This window comes from Halichoerus grypus, chromosome 8 (genome assembly GCF_964656455.1).
Source record: "Halichoerus grypus chromosome 8, mHalGry1.hap1.1, whole genome shotgun sequence".
Lineage (NCBI taxonomy): Eukaryota > Metazoa > Chordata > Mammalia > Carnivora > Phocidae > Halichoerus > Halichoerus grypus.
Window position 1 is genome coordinate 49,110,765 of NC_135719.1, and position 17,790 is coordinate 49,128,554.

At 37.0% G+C, this 17,790-nt stretch overlaps 1 protein-coding gene across 2 annotated transcripts in view; it reads left to right on the plus strand.

Annotated features, from left to right (window-relative positions):
- The window catches only part of CLPX (caseinolytic mitochondrial matrix peptidase chaperone subunit X), a 45,565-nt gene that overhangs the window by 13,599 nt on the left and 14,176 nt on the right, over positions 1-17,790 (plus strand). For both annotated transcript variants that reach the window (XR_013450433.1, XM_036087169.2), the window contains exons 3-6: positions 980-1,097; positions 7,981-8,135; positions 9,668-9,827; positions 11,881-11,922. Coding sequence is in view for 1 of the 2 variants with exons in the window: in XM_036087169.2 (XP_035943062.2) it covers positions 980-1,097; positions 7,981-8,135; positions 9,668-9,827; positions 11,881-11,922 (475 nt within the window). In the remaining variant the exon portion in view is untranslated. The remainder of the gene's footprint in view (positions 1-979; positions 1,098-7,980; positions 8,136-9,667; positions 9,828-11,880; positions 11,923-17,790) is intronic.

Sequence of the window (17,790 nt, forward strand, 5' to 3'; positions counted from 1 at the left end):
AGCTACATTAAATAATCTATGCAGTCAGCACTCTGTAGGATTGAATTAGGAATAGCCATTTCCTGCTTTCTTAACACAATTCTTAAGAATTCATGATAGTAGGGCGCCTGGGTGGCTCAGTTGGTTAAGCGACTGCCTTCGGCTCAGGTCATGATCCCGGAGTCCTGGGATCGAGTCCCACATGGGGCTCCCGGCTCAGCGGGGAGCCTGCTTCTTCCTCTGACCCTATCCCCTCTCATGCTGTTTCTCTCTCTCTCTCTCTCTCTCAAATAAATAAATAAAATCTTTAAAAAAAAAAAAAAAAAGAATTCATGATAGTATAAACCCCACTTCGTTCTCTACCTAAAAATTTTTGGTATCTCTATGACTTAATGTTGGACTACTTTGTAGTTAGCAAGTAGATATCTGATCGGTGATTGTATTGGGTCAGTGAATTATTATCAGTTTTCTTTATTATGTGAATTTCACTAACACTTGATTTAATGTTACATGCAAGACAAAATGCTAGGTGCTTTCATATCCACACTTAATCCTAATAGTTTTTCTCATATAAATACAAAATAAACCCCCCATTTTAGAGATGAGAAAAGTTAGATTCAAAGAAGTTACAAGTCACTACTTATCATGATAGTAACTTCTGATTCAGTTTCACTAAAATGTATTTTACCTGTAGTAACTTTTTTTTCCTAGTGTTTATTGAGTCATGGGAAGAAAGCTGTTTATTATACATGCTGGGTCATACTATGTGAAGAAGGAATACAGATAAATATATGTGTTTACTAGAACTGATTTTATTTTTCTGGTAAATAGATCTTTTGATACCAATGATAGCAGAGATATAAATTATACTAATAATTTCATTCTAGAAATTATAAAAATTGTAAGATTAATTACAACCTATCTTACTTATATTTTACATATAAAATAGTTGTCTGAAAGTAATAACTGACACTCTCCTTTTCTCCTCTGCTAACATTAGAAATCAGCAAGTGAGGGAAGCAGTAAAAAATCAGGCTCTGGGAATTCAGGGAAAGGTGGAAACCAGCTGAGGTGTCCTAAGTGTGGCGACTTGTGCACTCATGTAGAGACCTTTGTGTGTAAGTATTACTTCTTCTATTGTTCTTTTTCTCTACCTTTTCTATAAATCATAGACTGCATAGAAATATATAAATTATATAAGCCAGAGTAATGTTCTTTCTGAACTTAACATGATTCTCATGTTCACCAAATAACTAAAAATTCCCAGGAATGGTAATACTTTGCACGGTGGTATAAGAAATAATTTAAGAAAACTATTTGCTTCTTTATTTTTTTTTAAATATTTTATTTATATGCTAGAGACAGACACAGCAAGAGAGGGAACACAAGCAGGGGGAGTGGGAGAGGGAGAGGCAGGCTTCCCACTGAGCAGGGAGCCCGATGCGGGGCTCGATCCCAGGACCCTGGGATCATGACCTGAGCCGAAGGCAGACGCTTAACGACTGAGCCACCCAGGCGCCCCGATTTGCTTCTTTATTTTGTGTGTGTGTGTGTTTATTTCAAATTTGGATTTTGTGAGTGTTCATGTATGTGACAATTAAGCTGTAGGAGAACCAAGGTTTATTTATTCTGTATTACTCTATTCTTCAAATACCTATTGAGCATCTCATACTGCTGGGAAGGTCAGTCATTCAGATATTAAGGTATTTTCCCTCTCTGAGTAACCACAGGAGCTAAGCCCTCAGTTCTAGAAAGTGTATGATAATTATGAATAATTGAGACACTAAAAGAAGGAAGAAATCAACAGCCCTACTTTTGCTGTTAGTGTTGGTACCTCTCTGTGAAATACAAAGATACTACTACAAATCTTTTGTTTTCATGAATCAGATAACTCATTTCCTACACGATTAGAATTAATGTAGAGTAAATTACATTGAACTACCATGTCAGCCTTCTCCTATATAGTTGAACTGTGAAAAGGTCAGTGGTGAGGTTTGGCAGAAGTTTGTTTCTCACGATTAGATGGAGAGGATTCTCTATATTCTAACCCAAATATTGAGACTTCAGTTACAGTTTCACATTTATCATTAATATTAATTGACCACTGTATGAAAAAATACTGTTAAATGTAGCATGGTTTTACAGTTTTGGAAAGACTTTTAAAGTAGTTCCATTCTATAGGTGGAATGTTTGAGATTCTCTTCATGGTGTTGCCTTGTAAGAGAGCAAAGAGAAGAATCGGTTTGAATGAATACTAATTTGGTTGCAAAATAAAATGAAAGAACTAGATGATATTAACTTCTAAATAACGTTTGCTGTTAACAAATTTGGTGTGAAATAATAAAACTCTAAAAGGTCTGAGAATTGCTCAGTTCATAATGGCAGTGTCATATTAACATTTTAATCAAGAGTTTTATCTTTTTTGGGGCGCCTGGGTGGCTCAGTCAGTTAAGCATCTGCCTTTGGCTCAGGTCACGATCTCAGGTTCCTGGGATCGAGCCCCATGTTGGGCTACCTGCTTAGCAGGGAGCCTCCTTCTTGTCCCTCTGCTGCTCCTCCTGCTTGTGCTCTCTCTCTCAAATAAATAAAATCTTTAAAAAAAAAAAAGAGTTTTATCTTTTTTTTCCCAGAGAAAGATTTCAGTCTTTGTAGACTTAAACAATAATTCCTTAGAGTAAAAAAGGAAAGAAACTAATATTTAATAAATGCCAGTATATACAGTTTTATTCTCACAATCTTTTTTTTTTCAGGACAAAAATGAGAGTATCCTCATTTTTTATAAGTGAAGAAACTAAGATTTAGCGAGTTTAAATAACTCATCCACGGTCCCAGAGCAGTGAAGATTTGCTATTCAGAAGTTCCTATCCCATAGTTTGTGTTTTTTTCCCCCTAAAGATTTATTCATTTAATTGAGAGAGAGCGAGCACTCAAGCAGGGGCAGAGGGAGGAGAGAGAGACTCTCAAGCAGACTCTGCGCTTAGCCCAGAGCCTGATGCGGGGCTCAATCTCACAACCGTGAGATCATGTCCTGAGCCAGAACGAAGAGTTGGACACTTAACTGATTGTGCCACCCAAGCGCCCCTCTCATACATTTTTAGCAACTGGAATTCTCTAGGGATAAACTAGCTCCTATTGAGATTAAGTTTATTTTCCTCTTACACAGGATTTTCAAAAACTTACCAGGTTGTATTAATCACTGAGAGTGGTTGTTAATCATGCAGATTCTCTTCTTCCCTAGAGATGAGATTCTGTAGATGCTGAGTGGTATCCTAGAATATGTATGTTTAACAATGAGACCAAGTGTGGAAAACACTAATGTTATCTAATCAACTCAAGGCTGAGGTTGTTTGCTGTGGGTATTCTAATTGGGGAGGCGGAATGTGGGAGTAGAGAATGGGGAAGAAAAGAATAAAAGAAGAGTAGATACTTACACATAATTTAGTAAGCCAACATCTGTTGGGACAGCCACTACTAGGCTCAGGAAATAAACACAGATGAACATGACACTGTCCTGTCCTCTGGAGCTTTACTGCATGGGAGTGATAGGCCCCCAACGGTGAGACAGGGCCCTCCTGTCTTGAATTTGTTGACCCATAATACAGGTCTCTTGAAAGCTGAGGATCTTCTGTGTCTACTCACTGAAAATTGAAGAGTTTTGTTGAAGCTCAGGTTATTCATTTTGTTTAAATCTACATTTATTTGATTATTGGTTCATAAATGTCTTTTTATGTACTTTTTGATCTTTTATCTTTTTGTTGTTGTTAGCGTTTTAAGAAAGAATTCTTTATATATTCTGAATACTAGACCTTTATCCAGATACGTGATTTAAATATTTTCTCTCATTCTATGGGTACTTCTTTCCTTTTAAATACTGTATAGCAGGAATCAACAAACTTTTACTATGAAAGACCAAATAGTAAATATTTTAGGCTTTGTGGGTCCTGTAGTCTGTGTTGCAATTATTCTCCTGTGCTGTTAAAGTGGGAAGCAATCAGAGACAATGTAAATGAATGAGGATCGCTGTGTTCCTATAAAACTTTGCATATAGACACTGAAATTTGAATTTGTTTCGATTTTTTTCCCAAAGTGTAAAAACTATTAGCTCATGGATCTTGCTGTATATATTCCACCTCACAAGTATATTTGTAGTGATTTTTATGTTCTCTTACTGTGGTATTATTCTTGTTTGACTTTGTTGAAATAAAATACCATTTTTATAGGTAGCATTATGAATGCATAGAAAATCATCAGAAATGGAAATAAAAATAATATCTAAAATTTTTTTTTTAAGGTTTGTTTATTTGACAGAGAGAGACAGCGAGAGAGGGAACACAAGCAGAGGGAGTGGGAGAGGGAGAAGCAGAGGGTAAAAGGGTGTCTCAGTATCAATGCATCAGCTATAGAATAGCCTGTGTTTAAACCAAAGGTCAGCCCGATGTGGGGCTCGATCCCAGGACCCTGGGATCATGACCTAAGCCGAAGGCAGATGCTTAACGACTGAGCCACCCAGGCGCCCCGAAATTTTTTCTTTTAGAGAGAGAGAGTGGAGAGAGCACAAGGGGGGAGAGGGAGAGAGCGAGAATCTTAAGCAGGCTCCACCCTCAGCGTGGAGCCCGATGCAGGGCTCCATCTCACGACCCTGAGATCATGACCTGAGCTGAAATCAAGAGTCAGACGCTTAACCAACTGAGCCACCCAGGCGCCCCTATCTAAGAAATTTTTTATTATAAGGACTAATTTATACTGCTCTTTAGTTTTCTTTTGCCTTTTTAAATAGTAACTTGTCAAACATGAATAGTTTCCCCATTTTTATTTAAGGTAGAACCTTTAGTTTTTTATGTATATAGTACTTTTTGCAGGCTTACTGTACTTACGTGTCTTATACAATAGGAATTAAACTTTTCTGTTTGGTTTGGAGATTTTATGTGACCCTGAAACTTGTTCAAAATCATGAAGAACTTCATTTAAACAAATCTGAGAAAGTTTTTACTGAGGTAGTCTTTCTGTCATACTATACAAGCATATTTACTGGGATTAGTATTCTGCATATGAAGGAATATGGTATACCTGTAGTAATCATTTAAAGGAAAGTGGTTTATTTATCCCCTGATAATTTAACAAAATTAGATTTTGCCAGTTGTCTTCAGGAGTAAAAAAATAAGCATTGCAGTGCTTGTATTATTTTTTTTCCAAAATAGCATTTTGATAAATAAAATTGAACTTGGGCATATGTTGAATATGTTTCACTGTAAAATTGATATTGTGATATTCGAGTAGACTGTAAGCAACCCTTCTAAAGTAAGCAAAAAGCGATGCAATCTGTTGTTTAGTCTCTTTCCCTTTGACCTAATTTCTTTAGAGAAATATTTTGTTCTTGTGTTCTCAGCCAGATATTCCTGTCATTCAGCCTGAACTAGATCAGAGGCTGCTCTGCCCTTTAATCCTTGCCTTGTTTACCATCAGTAACAGCTGTAAGGTGATGCTTCATTTTAAAGTAAAGGCATTGACTATCTCCACATTGGTGGAGAATGGTGATAATGTATTGGGGTTTGTGTGAATCAAAGGTACTTGGAATAGCTTGGTCTTTTTTTTTAGGTAAGCATTTGTAGTGATCAATACATAGAAAACATGGATGATCTCTCTTCTAGCTTAAAATTTGCTGCTAGGGACACCTGGGTGGCTCAGTCAGTTAAGCAGCTGCCTTTAGCTCAGGTCATGATCCCAGGGTCCTGGGATCGAGCCCCGAGTTGGGCTCTCTGTTTAGTGGGGAGTCTACTTCTCCCTCTCCCTCTGCTCTTGTTCTCTCTCTCTCTCAAGTAAATAAATAAAAAATAAAATAAAATTTGCTGCTAGAATTTATCCAGAATGTATTTTTGATTAGCCTTGTGTTTAAGAATATATACATAAATATTAAATTGATTGAATTAATAGTTAGATTTATTTTTGAAATACAGAATTATCTGTTTTTTGGTTTTTGTTGTTTTTTTTTTAAAGTTAGATTATTTTGTGAAGATTTAGGTGTGCTTACCAGTACAGTTTTTCTGGTAAACTATGGATAGGTAGTTATAATATTCCCAAAGGAGAGAGATTCGCATAGTTTTATTTTTTTTTAATTTTTTAAATTTAAATTCAGTTTAATTAACATATACTGTATTATTAGTTTCAGAAGTTGAATTCAGTAATTTATCAGTTGCATACAACACCCAGTGCTCATTCCATCAAGTGCCCTCCTTAATGCCTATCACCCAGTTACCCCACCCCCCTACATACCTCCTCTCCAGCAACCCTAAGGTTGTTCATAGTTAAGAGTCTCTTACGGTTTACCTCCCTCTGTTTTCCTCTTATTTTTCCTTCCCTTCCCCTATGTTCGTCTGTTTTGTTTCTTAAATTCCATATATGAGTGTAATCATATGATACTTGTCTTTCTCTGACCGAGTTATTTTGCTTAGCATATTGCCCTCGAGTTCTATCCCACATCATTGCAAATGGCAAGATTTCATTCTTTTTGTTGGCTAAGTAATATTCCTGTGTGTGTGTGTGTGTGTGTGTGTACCACATCTTTATCCATTCATCTGTCAGTGGACATCTGGGCTCTTTCCATATTTTGGCTATTGTGGACATTGTTGCTATAAACGTTGGGGTACACGTGTCCCTTCAGAGATTCTCATAGTTTTAAAAATTATTTTTCTTTGCAATTTTAGCTGTCTAGTTAGATTACACAAAGGTAACACAAAAATGTATTACCCAGACATACAAACATCTAAGTAATTCTTACTGTGTATCATTTGCTCTGTATCTGTTAGTAATCTGTGTGAGATTCTCTTCTGTGCTGCTTTCCAAGCCCCCCGCCCCCCTACCCCATTACCATTAGTAGGGTTAGGCTTGGAGAAGATTAAGAGTGTATGTCCATATACCTATATCCTATAGCTGTGTTTTATTTTTTTTTTTTATTTTTATTTTTTTAAAGATTTTATTTATTTATTTGAGAGAGAGAGAGAATGAGAGACAGAGAGCATGAGAGGGGGGAGGGTCAGAGGGAGAAGCAGACTCCCCGCCAAGCAGGGAGCCCGATGCGGGACTCGATCCCGGGACTCCAGGATCATGACCTGAGCCGAAGGCAGTCGCTTAACAACTGAGCCACCCAGGCGCCCATATAGCTGTGTTTTAGAAGGAGAGAGAAAAAAAAGAAATCACCTTTGGTTTAACACAGGATATTCTATAGCTGATGCATTGATACTGAGACACCCTTTTACCCTCACTTTTATTTTTTAATTTTTAAAATTTTTTTACCCTCACTTTTAATTGTTCCTGTGTTGTTTTCAAAAGCTGTATGATTATCTTTAAGTCAGTATGAGTGAGAATGTTATTTTGTTAGTTTCTTAGTGGTTTTTAGGTCAAAGAAATAGGAGTTAGTGGAGTTGTTAAAAATGAAAATAAGGCATGAAACAATTTTATATATTTACCAAGTCAAGGTTTTAAAAATGCTGATAGGTTTGAAAAGAACCTAAAAGAACATATATATATATATTTTTTCCACATTTTTAGGGATTGAAATTGATTTCTCTCAACTTCTGTGTATATTTGAAATTTTTCGTAAGAAAATGTTGGAAAAATAGAAGAATTTACTTGTGATTTACTTTTTTCACAGTTTTTTCATTGAAGTATTTCAGGAAAATAAATGATTAATATTTTTATAGTGCTTATTTTCTAAAATAGATTTAATGAATGGGGAGTTGAACGAACATCAACTAATCTTTTCTCTTAATGAAGTATATCACAAAATGAAAGAACCTCGTGGAAATGAACAAAATGTGATTTACTGAACTCATCTATTTGTATCTCTATTTTAGGTATAAACTGAGTTGTTTGTTGTGGCTAGTGGAATGAACTACAAGCCTACCTTTTGTCAAGTACATAGTTTTCATTTACAGTGAGTCTCTAAGGTTAAACACTATTTAAATTATTTACTTTTCCTCTGCTGACCTTTCTTTCCTTTTACAGCATCCACCCGCTTTGTGAAGTGTGAAAAATGTCATCATTTTTTTGTTGTACTATCTGAAGCAGACTCAAAGAAAAGCATAATTAAAGAACCTGAATCAGCAGCAGAAGCTGTAAAATTGGCATTCCAACAGAAACCACCTCCTCCCCCCAAGAAGGTATAGGTCTTAGCTCAGTCCTTTAAGCATTTTATCTTGAAAACATTTCATTGCTCCCCTCTCCCAGTTTATATAGGATCTTAATACTAGTACCTAAACAAGTATTAAATTCTTAATATGGACTATATCTGGCTAAATTCTTTTTGATATTTGATACTTGGAATTTAGGTATGGAGTCCATTGTTATTTTCCCATGTCGTGATTATGGCATTCAGCAATGAAATATAGTTGGATGATTATTAAAATAGTGTTAATACTAAATTAATCTAAAATGATATCTATAAAATTGAGCAGTTATGGATTTATTTTTCTTAGTTTGGGCCCCTAAATAACACCAGCCTGCAATTTCTCCCCATAAATTAGTCTACTTTATGATAAAATAGTCTCAGTCTAACAATGGAAGCAAGTAATTTTTTCACGGCTGGTATAGCATTGTGGCTTTTGTGGTGGGGGCTCCTTCCAAAAGTCTTAGGCAGATTGTGATCTGGCCATTTCAGACATGGCAGAGTATATCACCAGTTAGATTATTCTTACCTTCTGCCTCAGTGTAGCTTTTTTCTGCTGTAAGACACCAGTGCATTTATCTCTACCTCCAAATAATGCTGTAGTAGATTTAATAATTCATTATTATATTATTAATTATTAATAATTCAATTTGTGAGGAATCAAGAAGATTTTAAAAAACCATAATAAAATGCATATGGTCAGCAACTAAAGAATTTGTCATGTAAAAATAATGAAAAATATAGCTATTAACCTTTATATCCTCCACTAAATTTGTGTAGACGTTAGACTCAAGAGTTCAAAAATATGCAATTTAATGATTTTTAGAAGTTAGTATTAACAGTTAACTTCTATTTAATAAAAGCTAAAGGAATTTACCCCAGGTTCCAGGCTGTTAACAATATCCAAGTATCAAACAGAGCTTTAGTTTCCAAGTGAAATTTTTTAGATTGCCATTTAGATAAATGAGTAGCTTTAAAGTTAATGTCTGAGAAAAAACTCAAACATACAAATGCTGGTAATGGCTTTGATTATATAATGCTTTTTTGAAAATGGTAGTTGTATAATATGTTATTTCTGTGAAGAATATCATTCCTGTGATTGAGAGAAGTATAGAAAGGGTTTATCTTAATGATTTACGTTAATGGTGATATCTTTAGACCCATGGTGACATATGTAGGTATTCTAAGTGACTTTAATAATTAACTCTTAAAAATTAGGATTAGGATAAACGGCATTGTGTATAGAATAGAAATTGACAGAACATTAGAAGAGTGCAGTGATAATTTGTTAAGCTAAAGAACAAATGAATTGTGTTTTGTCCACTTAGGTTTGGGGCCTCTGAATCATTGTACATAGATATCCTACCCTGTGGCCATACAGTATGGCCATACCTTGGCGTTTTGTTTTTGATGAGTCTTTGTACAAATTTAAAACTAAGCAAGTATGCTCAGTGTATAACTTCTTAATGTGTGTGCGTTTTTTTGTGATAGGTATAGTAAATTAATTCATAACTAATCATTTTTCAGATTTATAACTACCTCGACAAGTATGTTGTTGGCCAGTCATTTGCTAAGAAGGTGCTTTCGGTTGCTGTGTACAATCATTATAAGAGAATATATAACAATATCCCAGCTAATCTGAGACAGCAGGCAGAGGTTGAGAAGCAGACGTCCTTAACACCTAGAGGTTAGTGTTTTGATAACTGACCAAAATAGAGGTTACTATGCTTAAGGTAATCTTTATTTGCAACTCCTTGCTTTTATCCTAAAATACTTCTAGCATAGTACAACATTTTTCAAAGTGCAGGCCTCTTCCCATTAGTGGATCATGAAATTATTTTGGTAGATTGCCAACAGCATTTTTTTTTTTTTTTAAATAATAGGTGTGAATAGAAAATACCAGAGTACATTAACTTGTAGTTAATGTATTCTTTCATAAAACTTTTATTTTCAGTATATGTGCATGGGTCCTGAGTCACAGAGTAAAATGTATTTCTTACCACGGGTCTTAGTGAAAAATGTTTGAAAGTCACAGGAGTAGAGATTGAGACACCATCTTTGAATTGTAGACTTCACCACAACTAGTTCCTCATGACCAGATCATGTGTCTCGGTCAGAGATATATGAAGATAGATGATAACTGTCACAGAACATATCCAGCATTCTTTGCTTTTTAGGTCCCAGATGCAGAGTGTAAGGTTAAGGGCAGATTTGTGTAATTCCTATTAACGATAGATTCTAATATACCAATACATTATATAATCTCAGTTTACTGTAGATAATAATATGTGTTATATTAATAGAATGATATTTTTAAAAACTATGAATAGAATAAAATGCAGATTTTTTTAAGGTGTGTTTGTTTGTTTTTTAAATTTTTTATTGTTATGTTAATCCCCATACATTACATCATTAGTTTTAGATGTAGTGTTCCATGATTCATTGTTTGTGCATAACACCCAGTGCTCCATGCAGAACGTGCCCTCCTCAATACCCATCACCAGGCTAACCCAACCTCCCACCCCCCTCCCCTCTAGAACCCTCAGTTTGTTTTTCAGAGTCCATCGTCTCTCGTGGTTCGTCTACCCCTCCGATTTCCCCCCCTAAGGTGTGTTTGTTTTTAATTGGCCAGGAGCCCTGATTTCTTACTTGGGCCTATGATCTATCATTTTATTTATTTTTAAAGATTTTATTTATTTATTTATTTGAGAGAGAGAGAGAGAGCACGAACAGGGGGAGGAGCAGAGGGAGAAGCACACTCCCCACTGAGCAGGGAGCCAGACGCGAGGCTTGATTCCAGGACCCGGAGATCATGACCTGAGCCAAAGGCAGACACTTAACCAACTGAGCCACCCAGGCACCCCTGTAATCTATCATTTTACATACTTTAAGTCATCATTTTACAATTTGAGGGAATTCTGCTAAATATTTACATTTATAAAACTATAATATCTTTTGATTATTTTTGGTAACTTACTGGCTTGAAGACAACTTGCTCACTTATTGAACTTACTGTAAAATAGTTATATGGTAGTATCAGTTTTTTATTTTTAGAAAATGTAAGTCATGGGGTGCCTGGGTGGCTCAGTTGTTAAGCATCTGCCTTCGGCTCAGGTCATGATCCCGGGGTCCTGGGATCGAGCCCCGTATCTGGCTCCCTGCTCTGCGGGAGGCCTGCTTCTCCCTCTCCCACTTCCCCTGCTTATGTTCCCTCTCTCGTTGTGTCTCTCTCTGTCAAATAAATAAATAAAATCTTTAAAAAAAAAAAAATAGAAAATGTAAGTCATAATATCGGAAGACATGGAACCTTCATATTTTTATAGAGTCAAAATAGCACTGTCTAGTCATGAAGCAAAATGATTATTTTCTGGTCCCTTCAGTCAGCAAATCAGTAGTTAAGCTATTCTAGGTCCTGGGAAAAAAAATGGTTGTGTTTATGGTATGAGGGGTTTAAACTTTTGTTGAAGACTTAAATGATTACTACCCTTTTTAAAATACCAACTTAGTATTTGACAGATGTGAATGTTAGCAATTGGACATCCATCATTAACATGTTTGGGTTTTTTTAATATAGAAAGGATGTAACATATAGATTCTTTCATACTGTGAAAAGCTACAAAAACAATGAAGACATTTTTTATGTATATTTGGAAGAGGGCAAGAAGTGAGATATTCCTTGTTTGTTTCTCTAAACTAAGCAAATACATATTTTCATGTTGTCATTTTATCCTCTTTCTTAGAGTTAGAAATAAGAAGACGGGAGGATGAGTACAGATTTACAAGTAAGTGACCTCTCCTCAGGTCTTCCTCTGTAATAATTCTTCCTTTTGAGATTTAACTCAGTGAAGTATGTCAGCAGTAGTAATGGTAGACATGTATTTGCTCATGTATTACCAAGAAAGATACTGTATGTTATATGAACATGTTTATGATACATGGTATATATAAGTTTGGAACAGATTTTCATAGCTAATTTGTGTAGTTTGTATATGTTGGGTTACTTCAGATATTTGATTTTATCTTTTCTGTTGTGATTTTTTTTTTTTTTTTTTTATAGATTTTATTTATTTATTTGACAGAGAGAGACACAGCAAGAGAGGGAACACAAGCAGGGGGAGTGGGAGAGGGAGAAGCAGGCTTCCCGTGGAGCAGGGAGCCCGATGCGGGGCTCGATCCCAGGACGCTGGGATCATGACCTGAGCCGAAGGCAGACGCCCAACGACTGAGCCACCCAGGCGCCCCCTGTTGTGATATTTCTTAAAGCGTAATGCAGAGAAATAAAATATGTATAGTTTTTCTCTATAAATATAGATCTGCATGCATATTAACAGGAATTGTATTTTTTTTTTTTTAAATCTGTAGCTTGCGGGCGCCTGGGTGGCTCAGTTGGTTAAGCGACTGCCTTCGGCTCAGGTCATGATCCTGGAGTCCCTGGATTGAGTCCCGCATCGGGCTCCCTGCTCGGCAGGGAGTCTGCTTCTCCCTCTGACCCTCCCCTCTCTCATGTGCTCGCTCTCTCTCATTCTCTCTCTCTCAAATAAATAAAATCTTTAAAAAACAAAAAAAAATCTGTAGCTTGCTATTTTATCTTTTTTCCCCTATACAATTAGTGGCCTGCTTATATGTGACAGAAATTTTTGGAGAGGTAGGTTAGGTTATCTTTTAGCTTCCCTTTATCCGAAACACTTTTTTTTTGGTGTTTATGAAACTTGGTATAGCCTTGCAAATTATGAATAAGCCCCAACTCACTGTTTCCAGCCTTGGATTGCCCCTATAAGCATCAGATGATCTGATGGGAGGGTGTGGAAGGACCTGATATCCTAAGGATTGTGGCCATTCTGATGTCTTGCATCCATTCCCATTATGTAGTTGTTGCACAGATGGTAAAGGTTCATAAAAAGATTCACACCGCCTTTAGTTTCAGTAATTAAATAAATGAATTACTGAATAAATAATTCAGTAATTAAAATAAATTCAGTAATTAAAATAACGAACAGATAATAGATAAACCCCAGTGAACACTTCTCACTTATAAGTTTGGTACTTTCACATTTGCCTTTGAACCAAGATACATTATTTTTTAAATTAATTAATTTAGAGAGCGCAAATGACCCAGGGAGAGGGGCAGAAGGAGAGGGAGAGAGAATCTCCACACCTAGCACAGCCTGATGAGGGGGTCGATCTCATGACCCTGAGATCATGACCTGAGCCAAAATCAAGAGTCAGACACTTGACTGAGCCACCTAGCTGCCCCTGAACCAAGATATATTATATAGCTATTATTTGAAGTATACTATATATGCAGGATGAACCATGAGAACATGACTAGTTTACCAACTCTGGCATGAGAGCTATTACATGTAATAAAATTGTATTATCTCTAGTTACACTTAAATTTTATGGAAATAATGATTATATCATGCATGGTAGAGGGGCGCCTGGCTGGCTTAGTCGGTTAAGCGTCTGCCTTCAGCTCAGGTCATGATCTGGGATCTAGCCCCACATCGGGCTCCCTGCTCAGTGGGGAGTCTGCTTCTCCCTCTGCCCCTCACCCTGCTCTCACGCCCTCTCTCTCGCTCTCTCAAATAAATAAAATCTTTAGATACAATGCAGTAGAATTAGATTATATATAAGAATATAAGATCTAGGGACGCCTGGGTGGCTCAGTCGGTTGAGCGTCTGCCTTCGGCTGAGGTCATGATCCCAGGGTCCTGGGATCGAGTCCCACATCGGGCTCCTTGCTCAGCAGGGGGCCTGCTCCTTCCTCTGTCTCCTGCTCCCCCTGGTTGTACTTTCTCTGTCTCTGACAAATTAATAAAATCTTTAAAAAAAATTTAAAAAATATAAGATCTAAATAAACCCATGTATAATTTATATTTTCTAATCCAAAAATATAATCAATTGTGCTGTCAATACTATATTCAAGGGGTGCCTGGGTGGCACAGTCAGTTAAGTATCTGACTTCAGCTCAGGTCATGATCTCAGGGTCCTGAGATCAAGCCCTGCATTGGGCTCCCTGCTCAGCGGAGAGCCTGCTTCTCCCTCTCCCTCTGTCTCTCCCCCTACTTAGCTCTCTCTCTCAGTCTCTCAAATAAATAAAGAAAATCCTTTAAAAAATACTATATTCATAAATTTGGACAGATAGCTAGTGAAACTAGTATGAATTAGTAAAGAAAAATCTATAGTGAATATTTTGAAAGATATATATGTAGTGATTTAATGTAACTTAAATGGTAACAAGTAACACTTATTAGGTAAAACCAATTTGTAATTATATATATTGATTGACTTAAAGTAATATTTTGAAAGCTTAAATAGAATTTATTTTCATGTATATTTTCATCTTGTCCTATGTGGGGTTTTAGATTCTAAAGTTAGGGCATTAGGCCAAAATGATACATAATCGAAATATTCTTTAAAGTTTCTTTTAGAAATCACATGTCAGAGATCAACATACTACTCTCAGACTGGCGGGTTTTTTTCCCATCATTGGACCATGTTTTTCTTCAGTTGATTACCACATGAAACAACTGGCTTGCATTTGGGCTATGTTATATAAATACTTAAACATTAGGGAAATAGCGATACTGATAGTAAATTCTTTTATAACATTTATAAAACTCTGCCAAGCACAGTTCTAAGTGTTTTACATATTTTAACTGATTTAATCTTCTTAAAACCTGTGAGACAGAAACTATTATTTTCACACCCATTTTATAGATAAGAAAACAAAGTGAAGAAATTTTAAGTAATTTGTCCAGGGCCACATGGCTGATGAGCTCTGTGCAACTAACCATACACTAGTCTGCTCACTCATTATAGAGAGCTGCTCATGCATTGAGAGAGATGCAGAAACAGACTGAAAGGACAGGTGAGTTAGCTCAAGTTTACTCTGGAGCATATTTTCATGAAATGGAATGACAGGGATGCCTGGGTGGTTCAGTCAGTTAAGTGTCTGCCTTCGGCTCAGGTCATGATCCCAAGGTCCTGGGATCAAGTCCTTCATCAGGGCTCTTTGCTCAGCGCCGAGCCTGCTTCTCCCTCTGTCCTTCCCCCAATTTGTGCTCTCTCTCTCTGGTAAATAAATAAAATCTTAAAAAAAAAGAAATGGAATGACAAACATGTACTATTTAAATTATTCCTCTTTTTGTTTTGTTTTTTTTTTCAATGATTTTTATTTATTTGACAGCGAGAGTACAAGCAGGGGGAATGGCAGAGGGAGATGGAGAAGCAGGCCCCGGCTGAGCGGGGAGCCCCATGCGGGGCTTGATCCTGTGACCCCAGGATCATGACCCGAGTGGAAGGCAGACAGTTAACCCACTGAGCCACCCAGGTGCCCATAAATTATTCCTCTTTTTAAAATTTAAATTAGGGGCGCCTGGGTGGCTCAGTCGTGAAGCCTCTGCCTTCAGCTCAGGTCATGATCCCAGGGTCCTGGGATCGAGCCGCACATCAGGCTGCCTGCACACTCTCCCTCTCCCACTCCCCCTGCTTGTGTTCCCTCTCGCTGTGTCTCTCTCTGTCAAATAAATAAATAAAATCTTAAAAAATAAAATAAAATTTAAATTAAATTGGGGTGCCTGGATGGCTCAGTGGGTTAAGCGTCTGCCTTCGCTTCAGGTCATAATCCCAGGGTCCTGGGATCAAGCCACGCATCAGGCTCCCTGATCAGCGAGGGGGGTTCTGGGGGGGGTTCTATTTCTCTCTCTCCCCCTGCCTCTCACCCCACTTGTGTGCGCACATGTGTGCTCTCTCTCTCTCAAATAAATAAAATCCTTAAAAATTTTTAACTTAAATCATCGCTTAAGTTAAATACATTTATTCTGTGACTCCACTCTAGTTAATATGCTTCTTGCGATTTTGTTCCAATTAGTCACCTAAATAATTTTTCCCATTGGGCCAGCCTACACTCAAGCCTAAGCCCCATCCTATATTGTCACAATTTCTAACTAGATTTTGCTGAAAAAAAAGAAAGTTTCGTTTACTAGGGACAACTAACTAAACTTGTGTAGGAGACAGCATTTTTTTCCCTGATGTGGATCAAAATGAGGCACAGCATTGTGAATTATTCAGTAATAATTAACCCTCAGATGTAGCACAATTTAAAATGTTAATTGAGTTCCTATTTCTTAAAAAAAAGATTTATTTATTTATTTATTTGAGAGAGAGAACAAGAATGAGAGGGAGAGAGAATCTGAAACAGACTCCCTACTGAGTGCAGAGCCCCATGCGTGGCTCAACTGCAAGATCATTACCTAAGCCAAAACCAAGAGTCCGGCATTTTACCGACTGAGCCACCCAGGCACCCCTTCAGTGCCTAATTTTGATGACTAGAATAACTGTTTACTTGATCTGTGACCCTAAGATAATTGAAAGTGCCAGCCAGATGGAATAGGACCATAATAATAGTTTTATCTGCTGAACATCTATCTTTTGGTTTGATTAAAATAGTAATGCATTGAGAAGTACTGGTAGTCTTTTTTTTTTTTTTTTAAGATTTATTTGAGAGAGAGTGCAAGCATGTACGTGAGTTGGGGGGGGCAGAGGGGGAGAGAATCCTCAAGCAGACTCCCCGCTGAGCGCAGAACCTGAGGTGGGGGGGCGATGCCAGGACCCTGAGATGATGACCTGAGCTGAAATCAAGAGTTGGCTGCTCAACCGACTGAGCCACCCAGGTGCCCCGAAAGTACTGATGTTCTTAACCCATTTATTAGAAACAAACTAAAAATAAATCCAGAAAACATAAATAGGATAAGAACACAGATACCTCAAATGCTGAAAACCAGGAGCAATATGGATTTATGCATCTGGATAATTGAAAAGACTATTGGAATTCTTTCCTTCAGCTGAGAGAGTGAGAACAAAGTTTTGTTTTTAGGCACCCAGTTGATACAATAATAGTTCACCAGCAGTATCATTCCCATCTAGCTAAGCACTGTGTCCCTAATAAAGGGACTGAAAAGAGCCGTTTGGGATCCTATAAAATCAAAAATTTCAGATAGCGCCAAGGAGTCTTACCATATTTGGTTTCTCTGGTAGACTCACAGAATCATTTTTAGATGTGAAAGAGACTGTAGACGTCATATGTCTTGGTATTTTCACTTAATAAGTAAGCAGGTCCAGTAAAGTTAAGCGATTTGCCATGGTCCTACAACTACACAGTGACAGAAAAAGACTAGAACCCAGGTTCTCTATTTCTCCGTTCTAGTCTTGGTTCTGTTACTGTGTTTAGTGTTTTTCCCTTTCCCTATAGTCCTGCTTCATTTGTACTGAAAAAATCTATATGCATTTGTTTGTCTTTTAAGGTGTCTCCAAATCAATTGCATTTTATTCTTCTACCTTCCAACCCTGTGTTTGAAATTGATAGGACAGGTATTACTGGCATTTTATAGGTTAGGAAACAGAAACAAAGTTTCTATGACTTGCCCAAGATCACACAGCTATTTAGACACAATGGAAAGACCAGAGCTAAAGCTTTGTTCCACCTAGCACTGTTCTCTTTTCCTTATACTGCCTTCCCTTAAGTGAAAGGGCATTCCTCATACAGATTTACATAAATGAGGAGGGTGAAAAGAATCCATTTACTTTGCTTGAGGTTCCCTGAAAAATCGTATGTTGTACATTTGTTACTAGATAATTTGAAGTTTTCT